The 20,523-nt window shown below is 43.2% G+C and overlaps 1 protein-coding gene across 4 annotated transcripts; it reads left to right on the top strand.

Annotated features, from left to right (window-relative positions):
* Window positions 1-323: 323 nt before the first annotated feature.
* ING3 (inhibitor of growth family member 3) lies at window positions 324-19,593 on the top strand. 4 transcript variants are annotated; one of them, XM_041002030.1, is made up of 12 exons: window positions 324-492; window positions 728-799; window positions 2,647-2,747; window positions 4,133-4,198; window positions 11,336-11,432; window positions 13,091-13,162; window positions 13,962-14,081; window positions 14,378-14,535; window positions 15,091-15,284; window positions 15,902-16,094; window positions 17,230-17,268; window positions 18,690-19,593. In XM_041002030.1, exons 1-12 carry the CDS (start codon window positions 465-467, stop codon window positions 18,804-18,806), a joined length of 1,257 nt encoding a protein of 418 aa, XP_040857964.1. In that variant the 5' UTR covers window positions 324-464; the 3' UTR covers window positions 18,807-19,593. The 4 variants fall into 4 exon arrangements, with proteins under 4 accessions (XP_040857964.1, XP_040857965.1, XP_040857966.1 ...); XM_041002031.1 differs by having other exon boundaries at window positions 332-492; window positions 13,998-14,081; XM_041002029.1 differs by lacking the exon at window positions 324-492 and having other exon boundaries at window positions 555-799.
* The last annotated feature ends 930 nt before the right edge of the window (window positions 19,594-20,523 follow it).

The raw sequence follows: 20,523 nt of genomic DNA, 5'->3' as shown, positions 1-20,523 counted from the left end.
AAGTTGTTCCCAGCCGTGGGACTGCGGGCGCATACAATTCCCGTCATCCTTTGTGGCAGCACCAACAAATAAACAGAGGCACCGCATTTCGGATTCCTTCGCGCACAGTGCGCAAGAGCACTTGGTCTTGGTAGTTTTGCAGCCGAGAACCCGCCACGCGGCCACCCCCTCTTGGGGACGCCGGACGAACCACACTTCCCATAAGCGCTCTGGGGCGGGCGCCGACCGGCCTACGTCACTGCTGCCGTCGACCAATGACAGCTCCGGGCGGCAATGAGGCAAGCGCCGTCAGGCGCCCAAAGTGGTTTTTTTTTTTTTTATTGTTTTTTTTTTTTCCCCGTCCGCCGGAGTCGAGCGGGTGCTGCTAGCGGAGGCGCCATATTGGAAGGGACAAAACTCCGGCGACAGCGAGTGACACAAACAAACCGCTGGATCCCTTCGCTCCCCCAGCTCTCAGGGCCGCGATGTTGTACCTAGAGGACTACCTGGAAAGTGAGTGCGCGGCGCCGGCGGGGCTCGGCCGTGGCGGCGGCGGCCGGGCGCAGCGCGAGTGGCCGGGCGGGCGGGATGGCGGCCGGGAGGGGGAGGCGGGGGCCGTTTCTCCCTCACGGTAACTGGCAGCCTCGTTGTGGGGCGCCCGCCGCCCCGACCCCCCCGACGCACGCACGCACGCGCGCTGACGTCAGCGCGGCAGGCCCCGCCCCGCTGACGCACGCGTGTTTGACAGTGATCGAGCAGCTGCCGATGGACCTGCGGGACCGCTTCACGGAGATGCGCGAGATGGACCTGCAGGTGCAGAGTAAGTGGGCGCGGTTCCTGGGCGGGCACGGAGGGAGGTCAGCCGGAGCCCCCCCAGCCTCCCCACACTAGCTCGCTCGCTCTCTTTTATTTTTCTGTGCTTTTTTAAACTTTTTTTTTTTTTTGCAAAAAGAGCCTGTTGCAGCTCGCAGAACTGGCCCCGCTAGGGGGGTGGGTACTTCACGTGCTTTCGTGCAAATCGCCTGGGCGTCGACACTGCTTTGACCAGAGGCTTTATGCGTTGGACTCAGATTGCAGTATGCATTTCTAAAGTTGATTCAGGAATGTGCGGGGATTGCTGAATGCGTCTTTGAGAGGCCCTGGTAAACCTCCGTGTGCTCACGCCATGAAGGATGAAGTTGGCGTGCTCTTTTCCAGGCGCACTGAGCAGGGAAGGCGGATGAGGTGTTACTGTCAGGCTTGTCCGCTGTCACCAGACTATTTTGCCAGTGGGCCTGCTCGTTCCTGTAGTGATTTCTGGGTAGTCTGGTGACTTTTTCTCAAAGTTTTGCCCTTTTGTGGAGCCTGGAAAGTAATAGGCGGCTCATGGACCGCTTGAGGTAGCTGAGAATTTTTTTCTTTCCTCCACGTGCACCTGCCTCCCGACCACACACCGGCTCCTCTGTCCCTTCTGTCGGCGAATGTGCTTTTCTCAGCACCTCACCTGTTTTAGGCAGCACGGCAGTGGTTCAGTAAATTGTAGTGTTGAGATCTGAATCCTAAGCAGGATTGTCCAGCTGGCTCGATACATCCATTTTAACTTCGTGTAGTGGAGATGTGAAGGGTGTGTTGAAGTGTTCTGCATAGGACTGAAGCACAGCCAGCTATCAGAATACCTGGGTTTATAGCATTAGTAATTGACTCATTGGCCTTGACCGCAGTGATGCAGACGCAGGGTCCCAAGGCTTTGAGCCATCCTCGGGTGCTTTCCCAGGCCACAGGCAGGGAGCTGGATTGGAAGGAAGCATGAACTGGTGCCCATCTGGGATCCCAGTCCATGCAAGGCAAAGATTTAGCCACTAGACTGGCGGGCCACGTCCTATATGAAGAAATGAAAAAATAATACAGGTAAATTGTAACGTATGGTATCTGATACATGGTAGAGACTAAATAAAGGGAAGCTGTCATCTTAAAGGTTTCATTATTACAAATTTTTTAATTTCCTTAATTCGAATTTATACAAACTGCAAATTAAAAAAAAAAAAGTAGCATTTGCTAAACAATACCTAGAATTCCCTAAAGGCCGTAGGTGTTGTGAACTAACAAAGTGACCCACGTGTCGGACAAGTCAGGGATGCGTAAACAGGAAAAGTTAATTCACACTGGAACCGCTTCGGTTTTCCTTCTTACCTCTGTTACTCTTGGCACAGACTTCTGGAAGAACTTGCCTCGAATAAAGAATCTGGTGTTTGCAATGCTCAGCGACTGTGCTCACTGTGCCCAGTTGTGATTGACTCGCTGGGACGACTGAGGCTGCAAAGCCCACGGGGACATCTCGCCACTGTGGGTTCGGATTGTGGCGCAGTGAGGGACTGTGCTTAAATACCCTGAGCTGTTGACTCCCCTGCTCAGGAACTGCAGTTAAGCTCCAATCTGCTTTGTTCATTATTGGAAACTTCTTAATTTTTTTGTAAAAGCAACAGCAGTTACAAGTAGGGAAAAGTGTAACTTTTTCAGATGTTGTTCATCAAAACATAGTGTATTTATATAACTGAAGTGCAGCATACTCAGGTTATTGGTCAGGTATAACACTTTATTATTAGATTTGACCCACCCCTGGACAAAAGCACGTTGATTTGTGGTATGAATTTAATTTTCTAAACACGAAATGTTTTTATTACGTTGTAGATGCAATGGACCAACTAGAACAGAGAGTGAGTGAATTCTTCATGAATGCAAAGAAAAACAAGCCAGAATGGAGAGAGGAGCAGATGGCGTGCATCAAGAAAGTATGTGCAACGCTCTGGCTTCTGCATGGCAGACGCCCGTGAGACCTGACCCTCTGAGACGTTGGTCGTTTGTCAGTGGCCAGCAGTTAGAAAACAGTTCTCTCTTGGGTTTCTCTGTCCTGTTGGAGAATCAGTTAACAAGTTCTTTTTTTCCTTTGTGGTATTCTAGTTACGTGTGATTATATCTGCCTCACCTTTCGATGTGCTGTGCTGTATCCCTGTTTTGGCTATACTCTCGGGTTGAAGTCAGTAGACCCTGAATCGTATGGCGTATATTGCTAGCTGCCTGGTTGGTAGACTCACAGAATCTGAGTAGCTGGAAAGATCCTAAACAAGGCTTTCAGTTGAAAGCGCTGAATTTAAGAATGGATCTCTACAGAATTCACCGAGTTCTTCTTAGTTCTGTAATGTGTTCAGTGCTCTGAAAGGATGCGCATGCTTACCCTCAAAGGAGCAACTTTCGAAGCATAATCCAGTTCCTGCAGGAAGCAGAACAGTTTGGAAGAGTTGGGCTTGGTTATGACTCTGCCACTTAGCTGTTCAACCCTGGTCAGACCTTGTCATCGCCGAGCAATAGCTCCCTGCGCTTAACCCTTGGAGAAGTCAGAGATCAGCTAAGAGAGAAGTTCAGAAAATAGAAATTGAATAGTTGTGGTATTTATTCTACTACATGGAGGGAAAAAGACTATTACTGTTAGGGAAAAAAGAATTAAAAAAAAAAAGCTCAGAATCTATAACGGTCTCATCTTGCAAGTTACCCAGGGGCCTTGGTGCGTGAGTAGAGATGTCACATCCAGGCGTTCCAGTGTCATTGCTCGTCCCTTTAACCTTCTGTGCTTTTGGTGGAGTGCAATTTGTATTTATCCTGGAAAGTCTATTACTCCATGGAGAGAGCTGCTTTTTTTTTTTTTTAAATAAAAAAATTTTGCTTTATGCTGAGGTTGACTTGTAAAACTGTCCTCAGTTGAATGTGGGAGTAACAGGAAAGTACAGCGCGCAGATGGAAATCCACTCGGTAGCTATGATTTTACCACCACGTTTTTCAAATGGAGCGTCAGTGTTCTTTATAGATAAGATTCACAATATTTTTTCTTTTAAATATTATTTTAAATCTATTAGCTCACATAGCTTTTGCTAGTACGGAGGGTAGGTTTGGAGTAGTGTTTAGTTTTATTTGCGTTTTTCCTAGGAATTCTGAGCTTCTTCCTTTAATTCTTGTATATTTTCCCGAGTTTCTGGTGCTTCCCTACCTTGCCCCTGCAGTGGGTTCCGTTGCTGAGGTAGAATGACTAATAGCAGTGACAGGTATGACCGGGGAAACGCAGTTTGATGGCCTGGATGTGTGTCCCTCTAGCTCACCCGTTCTTGGGAATGTTTTTGTTTAGGACTACTATAAGGCTTTGGAAGATGCAGACGAGAAGGTGCAGTTGGCAAACCAGATATATGACTTGGTAAGTAAAGTTACCACTTCGTATGCCATTAATTATCAAGCTGTCGTATACGCGGCGCTGTAAGTGCGTGCACTGTGGGTTATGTTTGAAATTGTGTTGGCTTAAATGCAATGCAAAGGACAGACTAAAAGGATTGCTGCTTAGATCTCGTTTCATTTGAAAGCTGATGTTTTTTAAATGTCCTTGTGGGTTTTTGGTAGAGATTCTGTAGTGTTAAGGAGGAAGCAGACAGGTTTACCATGTTTTTTTCTTTAGCTAAGTCTGCAGTGCCCGAAGAGGATAGTTAAAGTGAGATTTTCTTTTTAAAGAAATGGCCTTGATTTTATTAATCTTGTCTTTTTCAGGTATTGTTTTTAATTTGACTTTGTGTATTTCTTCACTTTGTATATTTTGGTGATGAAATACGCATTTGGACACTGTGCTGACAGGAATTCTTGGTGGATTAAAATAAGAAAGGAAAATCATTGGAGTGAGTGCTACCTAGGCAGTATGAGCTGACGGCGCCCAACGAGGTCCGCTGGCCGAAATGCCTGCACAACGCTAGGTGTTTAAGTTGGTGCTACCAGCCAGACTTCTGAACACTTGACAATACTTAGAAGGCAGAATCTGCAGTATTTTTCAAATTGCTAGAACTATGGTTTTCTTTGGGACGCATCTCCTAAAGTACTTATTTAAGAAAATATTCATATTTGATTAAAGCAAAAAAAAATGCTTTTGGTTTACTTTGTTTAAATTTCATCTCATTTTTGTGATTTTTTTTCTAGTATAGTTTTATAATTGAATAAATAGGTGTAAATAATACGGCACTGAAGGATAAGAGGCGCGGGAGAGGTAAATGCCTAGGGTGGTTTGCGTTATAAACGCTTCACTAAACTGTGAAAGATCGTCATGCAGAGTCAGGAAGATTGTTTTTGTATAGTGAAGATTTGTCAGTAACTAATAATGTAGGCTCTTTTGCCTATATGATTATTCTGAAAAATGTCATCAAAGACACTGGCTAGAGAAAGAAAGAATAGGCTCTAACTTGATTTATTGTGGAATTAAAAACCCACAATAAATCTTAATTGTTTATCTTGATTCATGTCCATGAACATAGAAAAAGTCATTTGCATGAGATTTCAAGGACTGTTGTTGGAACATTCTTCCTCAGATTTAATGACTGTTTTGATCTTTAGAGACATTCATACAGCTCTTTGATTCTATGTCTTAATACTTTCTTTCACTGTACTTCACACCTTTACCAATGATACTTCCAGTATTTACAAATACATACATGTAACATGGATAGAAGCTTTGAAACGTGTGTGTGTTGCTGTGGTACTTATGAAGCTTGCTGTCCGTCTGCTGGGTGCCTGATGTAGTGGAGTTTTGCCTTGGTCTAATGGAGGAATGGGGGAGCAAAGAGGAAAAGTTTCTGGTGTGCTGGAATCTGACTAGTTCTGAAGACACGCTGCAGGGTCGAGAGGTGCCCGAGCAGCCCAGGGTCACCGGGGAGAGGAACGCTGTGCAGTAGGATGGCTTCCGGGAAACAGGAGACTGTCACGTGGTTATTTGTCAATATCTTTAAAAATAAGTGTGAGATAAGTTTTGCACGGAATTTTATTCAGAGATTCAGGAGCCTGGCCACGTGGCTGTATTGAGGAGAATGCATTTTCCTCGGGTAATGGTGTAAAAAGGGGAAACACGATGACTTAGTGCTTTGAGGAGGCTAGGGAGTGAGATAACCCAGGCCGATGGCCGAGTCGGCCAAGCATCGTGGCCACGGCGGGTGCACATGGACATGTTTGCTGACAGTAAGCACTGAGAAGAACTTGCTTGCTCCACGCCACAGTTTCCTTATCTTGGTACAGTGGCATTGATGTGGACTTGCGTGTGCTAGTGTGTGTGTGTGATTGATTCATCTTTGATGACCTTGTCGTGGCAGGCCCTCTGTGTGGGGACTTAGTGCCGCTCGTGGATCGATAAGCCACTGCTTCTCTTTCACATGGGCCAAGCTGAAGGGTTTTTCTCCTTTCTCTCCTTCCTTCTGCCGTCCCGCTTTCTCTTACTTTGCCCCCACCCCTCTTTGTGCATACTTCTGTTCCAGGTGCCTGTTGTAACTTTAGTACACTGATCCCTCTTCTTTGATACTGCAAGGACTTTAGCCGCTAGGCTGCCGCGCCAGGCCCAGTCATGCACTTTTCTGACTTGGGCACAGATAAACCTGCTTCAGTTGTTGCCGACTGGGCCTGAACATCACGTGGAGTCGCTGCAGCACTGACGCACCTGCTGCATATCCACTTCATTTCTCACTACTTCATTATTAACCCTTTCCTGTCCAGGCAGGACCCCGGTTGAGCTCTTGGGTTTCTTTTCTCAGCAGTGCCTTCCACGCGGCTATCTCTTTTTGAATGTTTTTACTTATTCTAAGAACTCCAGTCATCACAGGTAGTTGGCACAGCGTGATCTAGTCGGTCCCGTTGCAGTTGGTACCATTAGAAGTGTGTGGCTTTCATGAAGACATTTGCTGTTTGTTAGCCCTGGTATCTGAGCTTGGTCACTATCTTTATTGCTCCTTTTATCCGTTCCAAAGCTATATGTAGTCACCACTTAAACATCCTCGCCCCAATCATTGAGATTGTAGTTTAGTTCGCCAGTGTCGGGGCTGGGGAAAGGCTTCGTGAGCTATCTCCTGCTTACCAGGTTTGCAAAGCTCTTGTGTGTGTATAGGCCTGCCCTCTCACCTCCTATCTAAGAGAATGTGATATTCCTCCTTCTTCTTATTCTATCCTCACTCTTGTTGCTATTCTCCTACTCCCTCTGTGATTCCGCCTCGTGGCTTGTGCCTTCCTGTTGATCTTCAGCCTCTTGTTTCCACTGCTTTCCTATCTCAGCACTTAAACACGCGCAGGCCTCGCTCATCCCTGAAGAATCCAGACAAGGAAGCGAGTGCAGGTCCTGCCGTGCTCTCACGGCTCTGCAGTGGTTAGCGTTGTCTGTCTGCAATTTGCGTGTGCTCCTTGATGTGGCACTTGTTCCGATGTCCACAGCCGTCTGCAATCTATTTAGTCTGTAAGTTCATTGCTAAGTCCACCAGGCACTCTCCAGCCCATTTCACTAATTCTGGTGGGAAATGTCGGGGTGTTTACTGTTTGTTTTTCCTTGACATTCTTTCTTTTATATTTCTGTCTGACCACCTGCATTCCTTCCACCATTGTAGCCTTTCTCATTCTCCTCGAACATGGCGTCTGGTGGTGGTCTTCCTCAGGGTTCTGCCCGTGCTTTACAATGTCTTTCATTCTTCAAGTAGTTCTCAAGTCAAGGTCGTTCTGTCACCTCATCTCCCCAGATCCAGAGGCACAGGACGATGGCTTGCCATGCGGTGAATTGTCTGGCAAATGCTGATTTCATCCTCACTGCACATACCCCCCAAGATGGCAGGTGCTCCTCCATCGCCTCGTCCTGTCCCAAGGACTGCCAGGCTCCCAGGCTCGCTGTGTTCCAAGTTAGAACTCTGTATCTGCAGAGTTTGGATGTGGATACTGAGCACTGTGTGGGACTGCCCTTTCCTTGACTGCCTCATTGGAGGCGTCACCCTGCCGTGAGAGGGCCCTCTGACTGCCCCTTCCTCTCAGCTGCTTCCACTTACTGTATTCTAAGTACTTTCTAAAATAAAATAAAATGTGGTAAGAAACAGTAAGGTGTACCTATCAAAAGTGTGTGGTTCATGTGCTTACAGATGTAGAGGCCCTAGCACCCACACCCAGTCATGAGGAGCGTGGCACTCACTGTAGACAAATCTCGTCGTGTCGTTTCCTGGGGACCCAGCCCACCAGTACCCTTCGTCTCTCATCTGAGTAGCCATGGTGGCTTTCATAAGTTCCACCTTACACACAGGGAAGCTTGCTGTCTCCTTGCCTAAGAATTCTTCACTGTTTTATTCCTGAGTTCTTTTTTCTGTTAGTACAAATTTTGTTTTTTATAATGATTACATGGTGGATCAGGGTGGGAAGGATCGATGTTTAGGGAAAATCAGGTGAATTCATTGCTTTCAAATTTGCCATTTCTTCTTCTTGTTTCTGGGGCAAGGGGAGAAACAAGGGGAAAACCACTCATGACTTTCCACTCGTCCCAGTACCCGGGATGAGGAAGCGCCACCTCCATCAGTCCAGAGTTTCACTGTGTACGTATTCCCAGGGCTCTGCCCACGTGGTCTGGATAGCTCTGACATGCTGCCGATTCCGCCGAGCTGAGGATCACGTCGCACTCCCAGTGTCCACCGGCTCCATTCACGGAGGTTTTTTGCTGTTGTAGTTTGTTTGGGGTAGTTGTTTTGCAAATGGTTCCCCTGTCACAGTAGTTGTTTTTCCCTGTTGTGAACTCGGTGTGTGCTGACTCTACATACGTCGTAATCAGCCTTGGACTGATTCATTTTTTCCAGGAAGAAAGCACGCTGCTGAACGTGAGTAAATCAGGATATTTGTGGATTGAGGGGCCAGTGAACTCAAAATTTATTTAGTAGATTTGGTTTTTTTTTTAAGTTTGACTCAAAACAAGGAAAAACCATCAGGTTAAAATGGCTTCATTCTCGAATGAGGATCCTTTGTCTTGGGACAGTCCCTCAGCCAGGTGTGCGTTTCGGGGATTGGCTGGCAGTACCTAATACAGTGATCTGGGTACTCTCGTGGAACCTGGGGTATTAGTTGATGCTCACGTGGTTCAGCGATCTCCAGCAGTGCTCAGCTCCCTAGGATGGTCTGCTTTCTCACGAGTAATATGGTTCATAAAATGAAAAAAATTTTACATGCAGAGTTGACTGAATTAGGGTGATAGATGTGGTGTGTGAAAAACTGGTCTTCATCTCACCCATGATCTCTAATTCCCTTCTCTCTGTGCCGTACTGGTGTGTCACAGTTCATATGACATGTCCCCTCTGAACAGATTGTCTTTCTGTCTCTGTACCTTTAGTATTATTGTTGTCCTTTCTGTTTGAACACAGTCCTTGCTTTACCGCCTGACGTATTCTACCTTCCCTGTGTTTACCATCGTGTGTTTTTCCATTATGTGCTTCTTCTATTGAGTTTTGAACTGCTGCCTATTTGTTGCATCAAGCCTGTATCTTTATTTAAACATTTAAAATGTCACATAGAGTGAAAGTAATAAATGTTAAAAATTTGAACTAGATCTTGATTTATCAGGCAAGTTCTAGTTCCTGGGATTGTCTCCTTGCTTTGTTTTCCTCCGGTTGCAGTAGTGCCAGGTGAACTCGCAGTCCGATTGTTGGTAGGAGATGTGAGGGGGGTAACTTCACTGCCTCAACCGCCTTGGAACTTTGGGGCCTTTATTTCTGATTTCCCTTGAGATTAAATTTTGACAGTGACGGAGCTATTCTTAAATCACCAAGGTCTGTGTTCACATTTTATTATCAAAAGGAAGGTTCTTTTAAAGGATGCTTGACCTGCAGGTTCTTTGAATAGGAGCAAGTACCCTATAGTGCATGAGCCTGTGGGGCTCTTAGTGTGAGTGCCAACTCCTGCCAAGTTCTGGAATGCAACTTGTCTGTGAAGATGGAGGGATGACTAGGATGAAGATTTTTTAATAGATCACACACCATGAGCCCCAATGGCTGCTATTAGGATATAAAATATGTAAATAATAGGGCAATATTTCTAGTTTTTCAACGTGAATTAGTACCATTTTGAGATAAAAAGCAGTTGATTGCCCCAGGCAGGTTTAGAACGCAGTCTTAGGCATAAATGGCGAAGCCTCGCTTTTTAGAAATAGATCAAAGTTCTCTCTCGTTTGTGTTATTAGCTGTGAGACTCTGAACGTGTTGCTTAGCCCGCCGAGCCTTGGTTTCTTCACTTGTACAATGGAGACAGTAGCCTGTAACCTACCAGGAAGGTGAGGGTGAGAACGCCGTACGTGGCTTACACCAAGAGCACTCCCTGGCCTCTGTTGGAGCAGCTAACATGTGGACCTTGCTGGTTTTTTTTTTTTTAACTGCTTTTATCCCTTTCTTGCTCATGTTAGATGCACACTTCATTTCATTCAGTCATTTAAATTTCTGCCCTCGCTGCTGTATTAGTTGGATGTTTGTAAGGGAAGTGTTCCTACCTAACAGTGACCTGGTTTCCTAATAGACCTTGAAGAGAGACGTCAACATTGTACCTGAACAGTTCTCAAAGAATATGCTTGTTTCAAAGTAGTTCAGAGAAATATTAAACTATTTGATAATGTTAGAAGTACATTAAGGCATTGTTGCTAGTTGGAAATACCATAATTTTTGAAATTTGAAGATTGATAGGTAAAGGAGGGGATAAAATGTTCCCTCCTTCGCTAGTGGGATTGCAAGTAAAGACCATCTGACCAAGCTGTTTGGGAAATGGATTTTCTGGCTTCAGACTCCTTTTGCCTTAGCCCTTTACATAAATGTTTATAAGCATCACAGTCCACTCCCCCGCCCTAGAGAAACGCATGCAAAGGGAACTCTGAGGACAGGGTTCTCCCGTCCTGAGTCACAGCTGTTGTGTGGCAGTGTGGATGGTCTTAGAACTGTTGGACATGTGCAGACAACGGGATGCTGGACTGGCTGACAGTGTCTGTACCAACAATGTCAGGGTACATAAGAGACTGATAGAATTATGATTCCTTATGAAGGACTACACCTTTGTAGTAACAGGGGGAAAATCTGTCTAGGGGTGGGAGTTTGGGGGGAATCCCAGCCTGCACGAAATTGTACCACATAATTCAAGATAAAAAATACATTTTAAAAAAAGAAAGAGATGGGAGGAGAGTAGGCTGAGTGTTTGGAAAAGTTACCAACCCCCAAGCCCCTCCTTCCACACTCAAATCCCCAACCTCAGCGTTGCTGTACTTTCCATATCCCTGCTTCTGAAAAGAAAGCTAGGACGTTTTCTAACACACTGAAATGGGCGTTTCTTAAAATTTGCGATTTATGAATGGAGATAGGGAAAGTTACTTAGCCCAGCACCTCCATTTGGCAGATGAAATCCCTGTGGCACAGGTGTTGACTCACACTCCAGGATACTAAGCCAATGCACTACAAACACAGCGAAGATTCAGGTTTCCTCATTAAACTGACACTTTAACAGTGTCCCAAATTTTGGTGGTTATCTTTGATCTTCTTTGAAACAGGTAGATCGACACTTGAGAAAGCTGGATCAGGAACTGGCTAAGTTTAAAATGGAGCTGGAAGCTGATAATGCTGGAATTACAGAAATATTAGAGAGGCGTAAGTAAAATTTACAGTTTTCCCTCCATATCGGACAGTCCATGTGCAAATCCCTGCGAAGGCGCTGGTCCCACAGAAGCGATCCCAAGGCTGGCCTCCCGTGGACGGTGTGGTCTGGGTCCCACGGCGTGTCCCGTCACAGTGGCGACCGTGTGGGTCACGGAACCCGAGGTTACACAGGATGTCATCTGCTCACTGTGCCAGGAACTTACTCAGTCCTTTCGTTTTAAAGATCCACATGTACTAAGAAGTGGTAAGAACAAAGATGTAAAGACTGTAACCATGGAGAAACAAATGACCCATTTCTCATTGAAATGCGGTGACCACCCCCTGCCTCCATTTGAAGGAAAGTAATTCATTTTTCTCAACTGCCTCGGCTTTGTGTACCAAGAAAGATTGGAATTGGTTGCACAAAATTGCCTGTTTTTTTTTTTAAGGAAGTCTTAACTAAATATTCCCTAATTCACAAGAAGTCATTTGAATATTTCTTTGCAAGCTCAGTTTGATCTTCTGTAAAAGCTCTCCCCCATCATTCTGTGGGTTGAACTCGGGAGACTTGCCAAATTTGGAGAAATGAACTCTGCTTCTTTTATGGATTTAGCATTTCTTCCAACCTGAATAAATGACATATATAAAATCAGATAGTATGGTGCCAGGCCCAGAGTAGAAACCCATTGAATCAAATCAATATTATAAGAAATTAAAGCATTCATAAGCTTTTTTTTTTTTCACCTTGATACATTTTAGCAGCAAGATTGTATGCCTTGTTTCTTCACAGTGTTAGGTTATAAACCCCTGGTCAGCTAGAGAAACTAGTTAGAAATTAACCTTACTTTCCGTAGTTACAGTTTTTGATGCAAAAGTAGATCCAGCACGTCAGATAATCAGCTGATTTGCTTGTGGTACTTTTGACCTGGAGGAATCCTGTCTTGAGGCTAAGAAGTATCGGGGAACAAAACGAAGTTTTCTATAGCTGCTTTATTTTTAATACCAGTGACACCTATTCAGTGCTGCAGGAAGGCTCATCAGGCATCCTGAGGACACAGACATGGGAAATTAAATTGGACCAAGTTACAAAAAGCATTCCACCCTGTGCCCTGCCATAATTTCATCGCAAGGGATCAAAACCAAACCCCGAAAATGTTGTTAGGAGTATTTGACACATGGTGTTAGACATTCTATTTCTCACTTTTTGGAAGCAAAATCCCTAACTTAGTTTAGCAAGTCTTTAGCATCATGCCATTTTAATGACCAGAGATTTTCTCTCATACGGTAATGCCTGACATCTAGAGCTTTAGGGTCTCCCAGTGAAGATTCTTCAACAGTTCACATAGTTTGAGTTTTTTTAGATCTTCCCAATTCTGGGGTTACAATGTCCGTTCATCCATTTCTGTGGTACTAACTGTGGTAAATTCCCTAATTAGATGTTGGCATGCCATGAGCCATATTATGGTTAAGATGAATGTGGAGAAATGTATTTCTCGGTGTTTAGAGAGAGGAGGTTCTGAGAGGCACTGGCAGGGCTAACCCTTTGACATGTCTGGGCTAGGCGTCAGAGCTGGTCAGTCCTCTGCTGCATAGGCGAGTGCCCTGCTGGGAGCTGGGTGACGTTCTGTGCTGACAGGTCATCGTGCTGTGTCTCTGTGCCTCTGCCCTAGGATCTTTGGAATTAGATACTCCTTCACAGCCCGTGAACAACCACCACGCTCATTCACACACTCCCGTGGAAAGTAAGTGTGGGTTAGCCTGGCTGAATTGTGTCATTGAAAAAAATCATTTTAGCACCTATGTGTTCTTTTTTTTTTTATTAACACTACTGAGAAATTAATATTCCTCCCTTTTAATTTTGTGAGAAAATTGTATTTCTTTGTAGTTAAGAGTCAGACATGTCTTTCATTTTGGAAAAGCATGTTTCGTTTGGCAACAGGTCTGCTGCTTGATCTGAAGTTCACAGAGGGAGAATGTGGTGGTCACAGAGCGTGTACTCCCTGCATGCTCCCCGCCTCAGCCGTGTGAGTGCCCAGGGAGTGCAGGGGAGAGCCAGGCTGCCCACCGTCTGTGGGAGGCTGTAGCTCCTCCATCCGGGACTTCTGCAGGACTCTGCCCTAGAGCTGCTGTTTGATGGATCTCAAGTGCCGGGGGCAGTCAGTCATGGGCGAGAGCATTGGTTGGCTGGCTCATGAAACAGGGAGTGATTGTATTGGAACCTTTTTTTATGACAAATCAATTTGATAGAAAAAATCATTTTGAAAACTATTCCAAATATTGGATAACGCTTTGAAAACAACATTCCCTCGTGGTTTTTGTGAAGTCACGGTGCATGATGGATTGTTTTTAGTACTTTGCTGCAAATTTTTAAAGTGTCTGAGATGTCTCTTGCATGTGACACCAAGTTCTGCTTTAGCTCTCTTCTGAAAAAAACCCTGAAGTTTGAAATTTTGTGAGACACTTTACTGGTTTGCTGGTGGGTGGACATGTAATGCTGTGCCAAGGTTTCCTAAAATTTAAAATGTGCATTTTTATATTCAGAAAGAAAATATAATCCTACATCTCACCATACGACAGCAGATCATATTCCTGAAAAGAAGTTTAAATCTGAAGCTCTTCTGTCCACTCTTACGTCAGATGCGTCTAAGGAAAATACACTAGGTACGCTTACTCCCCTCCAAGAGGTGACTTGGTTTGTTGGTTGTTCTGTGTGTGTGTGTTAGACTGATGATGAAAATGAAGACAATCAGGCTTCCAGAATCACACAGCTGGTTGTGTCATCCACGTGGGAGAAGGAAGAAAGAGAAATATAATTCGTTATTCATTTGACTCAGTCTGCAATAGCGATCCAAAATCTAAATGTAACGACTCTATCTTTGCTGGGACATAATATATTTTAGACTCAATAATTGTTGTATACAACCATTTTTTTTTTCTTTGCCTTCACTTCTACACAGGTTGTCGAAATAACAATTCCACAGCCTCCTCCAATAATGCTTTCACCGTGAATCCCTCACAGCCTCTGGCATCCTATAACATCGGCTCATTATCTTCAGGGACTGGTGCAGGAGCCATTACCATGGCAGCTGCTCAGGCAGTGCAAGCCACGGCTCAGGTAAGTGAAAGGTCTTAGGGACAAAATGTTAAATTGTGTTTCACTCATTGGAAGACTGACCCTTGTAGAAACTACTGGATATGAGCAGTAATTTTGTGGTATTGTGAATTTCATTTTAAAATAGTAGTTGCATGACACCTGGAATTCTGTTAATTGAGTAATCCATGAAAATTCCCTGGATGGCAATAGGAGGTGAGAACGGATTGATCCCACAGGCCGCATGTGCTCCTGCCTTGACTGCAGACACAGCGTGTGCTGGGACCCTTCTTCGTTGATTCTGTCAGTCCAGGGCCTTCTCCATAGCCTTAGCAGGGGTTGCCCTAGGCTTGTGTACTTGTGAACAGATTGTTTCAATTCCAGATTAAGAAGTTACCTTGCTGGTAATTAATTCCTGTATAAAAAGCTAACCTGCAATCTTCGTAAAGTGATTTGAATTCAAATGATGAGAAAAAAGTAAACACACAAAGTAAATGCTGAATGGACTAAGATGATGCTGAGTCCTGTAGAGACTGATCATTTACATATATTAATGCTGTCTACGTATGTCTGTTGAAGATGAAAGAGGGACGGAGAACATCAAGTTTAAAAGCCAGTTATGAAGCGTTTAAGAATAATGACTTTCAGCTGGGAAAGGAATTCTCGATGCCCAGGGAGACAGCTGGCTACGCATCGTCGTCAGCGCTTATGACGACACTGACGCAGAATGCAAGCTCGTCGGCAGCTGACTCGCGCAGTGGCCGGAAGAGCAAGTAAGTGCCCCGCCTTGGCTGGGCGTGTAGTCTGCCGGACATCCCTGTGGGGCTTCCAAATGTGGAACATGAAATTAAAGATGTGTGTATTTTAATGCCCATTTTTAGCTTGAGCAATCGTGCTTCCCTGTCCTCGTGGTAAATATTCACATTCTGCTAGATGATCATAATTATTTTCATTAGCTAATTTTGTTTGCTTGTATTCTTTATGTTTTGATAAATAGTACTTAGTCTGATTAAAAATATAGAATATCTGTGAGCTATCCATAGTAATATTAATTCTTCAAACTACTATCTATAATATAAGTCAAAGTAAGTGGTAATTTTAAGATTAGTTTAAAAACTTCAAGTTATTTTTAAAAGAATTTTTTGGAATACCTTTTTTCTCTAGAAAACAGAAAATTCTAAATAAAACTAAAGCATTATAAAAAGTGTTACCTTTTGTTACTCAAAGTAAGTGCTTTTCAATCAGATGACGTTAGCTTAGTGTTAGGTATTAATTCATACTTTGCCATGTCATTTGCTGCCGCCTTTTCAACAGATATTCTCAGGTAACTTAAGATGATGATGAGTGATTCATGATGATGATGGTGATGGTGGTGGTATTACTTTTTCAGAAACAACAACAAGTCTTCAAGCCAACAGTCCTCTTCCTCCTCCTCCTCCTCCTCTCTGTCATCATGTTCTTCATCATCAACTGTTGTCCAAGAAATCTCTCAGCAAACAACGGTAGTGCCAGAGTCTGATTCAAATAGCCAGGTTGATTGGACTTATGACCCAAATGAGCCTCGATACTGCATTTGTAATCAGGTGAGACTTCTGTGTCTATAGAAACTTAAGATGAATAAACTAGGACGGTGTGTTTCTTTTCTTCTGTTTAAGATTTATTCATGTTTTTGAAAGTTAGAGTTACTTCCATCCTCTGACTCTCTCCCTAGATAGTTGCAAAGGCCTAGAGTGACACCAGGAGCCAGAAACATGTTGCAGGTTTCTTAAGGGTTGCAGGTACTCATACATTTGGGTCGTCTCATGCTGCCTCTCCCAGGTTATTGGCGGGCAGCTGGGTCAGAAGTGCAGGGACCAGGATAAAAACTGGCACCCATATGGGGAGCTGGTACTTCAGCTGGCAACTTTACCAACGGTGCTGGTCCCAGAAACGTTTGATTTTTTTTAAGCACTCTTTTTACTCCAGTTAAAATACCCTTGCTTTAATTTTTATATTCTCTCCTTTCTTAAAATGAAAACTTTGCTAAAAATACTAAGACTGTAGCCATTCAGTAGGACCTGAAATGGAATATTTTGCTGAACCCTGCCTATGCCCCTGTGTGTTGTGTTGACTGGAGCCGGGAAAGTGCAAGGTCAAGGATCCCCAGCTAATTGGGTTCCTGGAGAAGACTCTCTTCCTGGTCTACGGTCATTGGCCTTCCACTGTGTATGTATTCACATACCAGAGAGAGTTGGTGAGCCTTGATGTCTTCTTGTAATGGCACCTGCGCACCTGCCCTATCAGATTACACACCCCCTCCATAACCTCTGGCATCTCCACAGGCCCTGGCTGTAAATACGTATTAGGAGTTAGGCCTCCATATTTGTTTTCAGGGGATACGCATATTCCTATTATAATATATATGTACATGTGCACACACGTGATTTAACAATAGGAACCACAGTGTGAAGCTTTTTGGTACCTCACATTTTTCAGTAAATCAGGTTAAGGGTAAAAAAATGTTTCTTCAAGTTCATTTTTCAAAATTGCCTCATACTTCTCTCTTGTAGCAAGTTCTATAATTTATTTAACCACTATCTATAGATCATTTTAGTGATCTTCATTCTTTTCAGAATTGTAAACAACATTATGATAGACTATTTTTAAAAATATAATTCATTTAAACATGAGCATTCTGTTACATGGTTGAAATAAAATATTTAATGTTCTCTTAACTAGGTCTCTTATGGTGAGATGGTGGGATGTGATAACCAAGATGTAAGTATTACATTTTTTATTTGGGATTGAAAATTGCTGTTACATGAGTGTTTTTCTCATTTGCTGTGTCTCTTGCTCAGAGAAAATTGGCTTGTACTTAATGTAAATTGTGCTCATGCTAGAACACTGTTTTCTAGAAGAGAAACGTTAGGTTGTGTAGAAATTATGAATGTCCTCCTTCTCCATTGCTGGAGAGAGAACTAGAATCAGTTCAGTTATCAGATTACAGAAAGGAAGCTTGCAGGCAGCGCATCCTTGTGGGAAGCTCCATGCGGGGACAGGAGTGAGGAGGGACGGGCGCTGGGGCGTTGCTTCCTTCCCATCAGTGCAGTGTGTCAGCTCACCGAGGTCACTTCTGATTCGAAAAATAGAGGAGGTGGAAAGGGAAAGAATTCTTGCTTGTTTGTTTGGGAAGTTTAGCTGTGGTCAGGGAGATGTTTCTTACTCGTGGTGAGAATAATGTTTGTCTAGTAATTTTCACTGTCCTCTTACGGTCTTCCAGCTCAGTTTCGTTTTAAGGTTTTAGTCCAGATGGGTAATGGGACCCTGAATTCGATAGAATTATTTATCAGGAATGCTGGAATCCTAGAGAGTTTCATTTTTGTAGAGAAAGCAGTCTGAAGATTGATGGGGGTTGCCTTGAAGTGAGCACATTTATGCTTTCCCCTGATGGTTTGAGCCACCTGCCTACATAAGTAGGGCACACCCTCCTTCCACCCACCTGCCCGCAGTCAGGTTTTGGCTATTTGTGGTTTTGGAAAACAGTGTCTAGCCATTTCAAAAGCATCACTGTCAGCTCCCTGCTTTTTCACTTAGTGGAGATGATAAATGAGAGTTCTGTCACCAGCAGCAGCATCTTCTGATTGCACTCATTTCCTGCAGTGCTCTCCTGAGTGCTGCCCCCCTCCCCGGAAGGAGACGGGGCTGTCGAATGTTCCAGAGAGCAGTGCTTTTCCTGCACACCTTTGGGAACAGAGAGATACACCCACAAAGGAAACCCTTTTGTGTTTTTAGTTACAACTCACTCCACTCTGTGCAGTGTCAAATAAGACTGAATATTAAAGAAGATCTTTAAAATATGTATATGTTTTACATAAAAGATTGATCTCACATCTTTTGATTCCTGAACATTGGTAACAGCTTACTCTGATGCCTTAATTCGTTTTTGGAGTTGGGAAATAAATCATATGAATTTTAGTTGCAAGTGATGCATCATTTTCCTGTATCCCTTTTGCTGTCTGAGAAGCTTGCTAATGAAAGTTGAACTAAATGATCTAACAACCCCCTAAATAAAAAACATTCTCATTTTATATCTAATTCTTATTAAATGGAACACTTACTCTAATGGGCATTTTTTTTTAATGGAATCTCCATTCTTTAAAAGTCCTAAAAACTATTTTGTTTGCACTTTTGCTTTCCAGTGTCCCATCGAGTGGTTCCACTATGGGTGTGTTGGGCTGACAGAAGCACCAAAAGGGAAGTGGTACTGCCCACAGTGCACGGCTGCCATGAAGAGAAGAGGCAGCAGGCACAAATAAAGGTGGGCACTCTAAGCAAGAAGAGGGGAAAAACCCGCAGTTGAACATTTTATATAGGAAGAAAAGAGAAAGAAGAAACAACACATTTCCAGGCAACTACTTAAAGGATTTATACAGACAATCCTGTATGATCTTGAACTTGAATTTTATGGGTTGTATTTTAATAATGTAAGTAAATTATTTATGCACTTCTGGTGTGCTATGAATATTATTCCAGTTAGCCTTGGATTATTTCAGTGGCCAATATATGCAGACATTTGTACTCCTCAACCATTTTCTCAAAGTTATGGGCATTCTATAATTTAGACTTCAGAGAATTCCAGCAATGAAGATTTTAAGAAAAGTATTTTATATTTAACAGGTATATTCTGCTGCATGTACTGTACTCCAGAGCTGTTATGTAACACTGTGTATAAATGATTGCAAAAGAAAAAAAAGTCCGAAAAAGAATTTAAGATAATGGTTTTTAAAATGCCTTTCTAAGAAGCTTTATTTCGTTGTGAAACTAATTCAGCAGGCTGAAGGACATGGCTCATGGGATGGGCTGGCGTCTCTAGAGTACCTGGGTACATAACAGAAACTCCTGTAGAATCAAATGAATTTGTGCCATTAGTCGTTCTATGTTTCTGCATCCAGATAGAATGCAGTTCATGGGGGGGAGGGTGGCAGGGGAGGGGAAAGGGTGTTAAAGTGATACATTTTTATACCAAATGTGTTTATTTTTTTGTGCAAGTAATCCTTAAATTGGAATTGTATTAGGTGTTAAAATAAAGTTTTTAAAAAATTACTTGTATTTATACTTTACACAATAAAACTATTTCTTAACTCCAGTTACTTTCCAGTGTTCATCATCAGACAAGGACAGAGGCCTAGGTCACAGAATACTATGTAGTTGATTTCTTTAATAATGTTTGGAATTGGGAAAAGAAAATAAGGGAAAGACATTTTTAGTGTAAATTTCAAATGCCAGTGTATTTTGCTGGAACATGTTTTGGCTCTTCCTTCAGTCTTAGGGAGGAGGAAGAGTATAATTACAGCAGATGGATTGAAAGGAATAGTTGCAGATGTTTAGACTGGACGGAGTGTGGCCAGCTTGAGTTAAAAAAAAAAAAATCTGGATTAGAGCTGAAAATAAAGTTCTTTTTTGATTCTGCTATACACTGGTAGCATAGTTCATTAAAAATTTTAATCACTTTGGGCATTATTAAATCAGGATGATTCTGGCAAGAAGAGGTCTTTAAAGTACTCCCAAGTGTTAAATTCTATAGGTGCTATTAAAATGACAGATTTCACAAAGAGGACATTTTATTACAAATATGTTGTGTCTGGTTGATAGGAAAATCCTTTTAAGATTAGTATTACATCACATTTCTTCTGTTAAAGCTTACTGGGTCCATCAAATTTCACTTTAATTAAAATCTCTGTAAGCCTCTTAGAACTTATCCAGAAAATAGTATAAAATCTATGCAATGCTGCCCAAAAGGTGGGTTAGATAGGGACGTCGGAGATTTCTTCCAGCATTGCACTTCCTTAGGTATGGCTATAAGTGAGGCCCGGCCGTGTCTACGCACAGGTTTGTGGTCATTCAGTGTCATGAGGCTTAGTGTTTTCAGGGAGACTGAAGTAAAACTGTGATTATCCAGTTAGTTTATCAGTCTGGGGCCTGGAGATGCTCAGATGTGTTATTTACAATCTCTGTGTATCAAGGCTTTGTCAG

This window comes from Ochotona curzoniae, unplaced genomic scaffold, assembly GCF_017591425.1.
Source record: "Ochotona curzoniae isolate NIBS_2020 unplaced genomic scaffold, NIBS_Ocur_1.0 scaffold_2476, whole genome shotgun sequence".
Classification (NCBI taxonomy): Eukaryota; Metazoa; Chordata; class Mammalia; order Lagomorpha; family Ochotonidae; genus Ochotona; species Ochotona curzoniae.
Note: the sequence above shows the minus strand (reverse complement) of the source record. Positions and strands in the feature narration are given on the sequence as shown.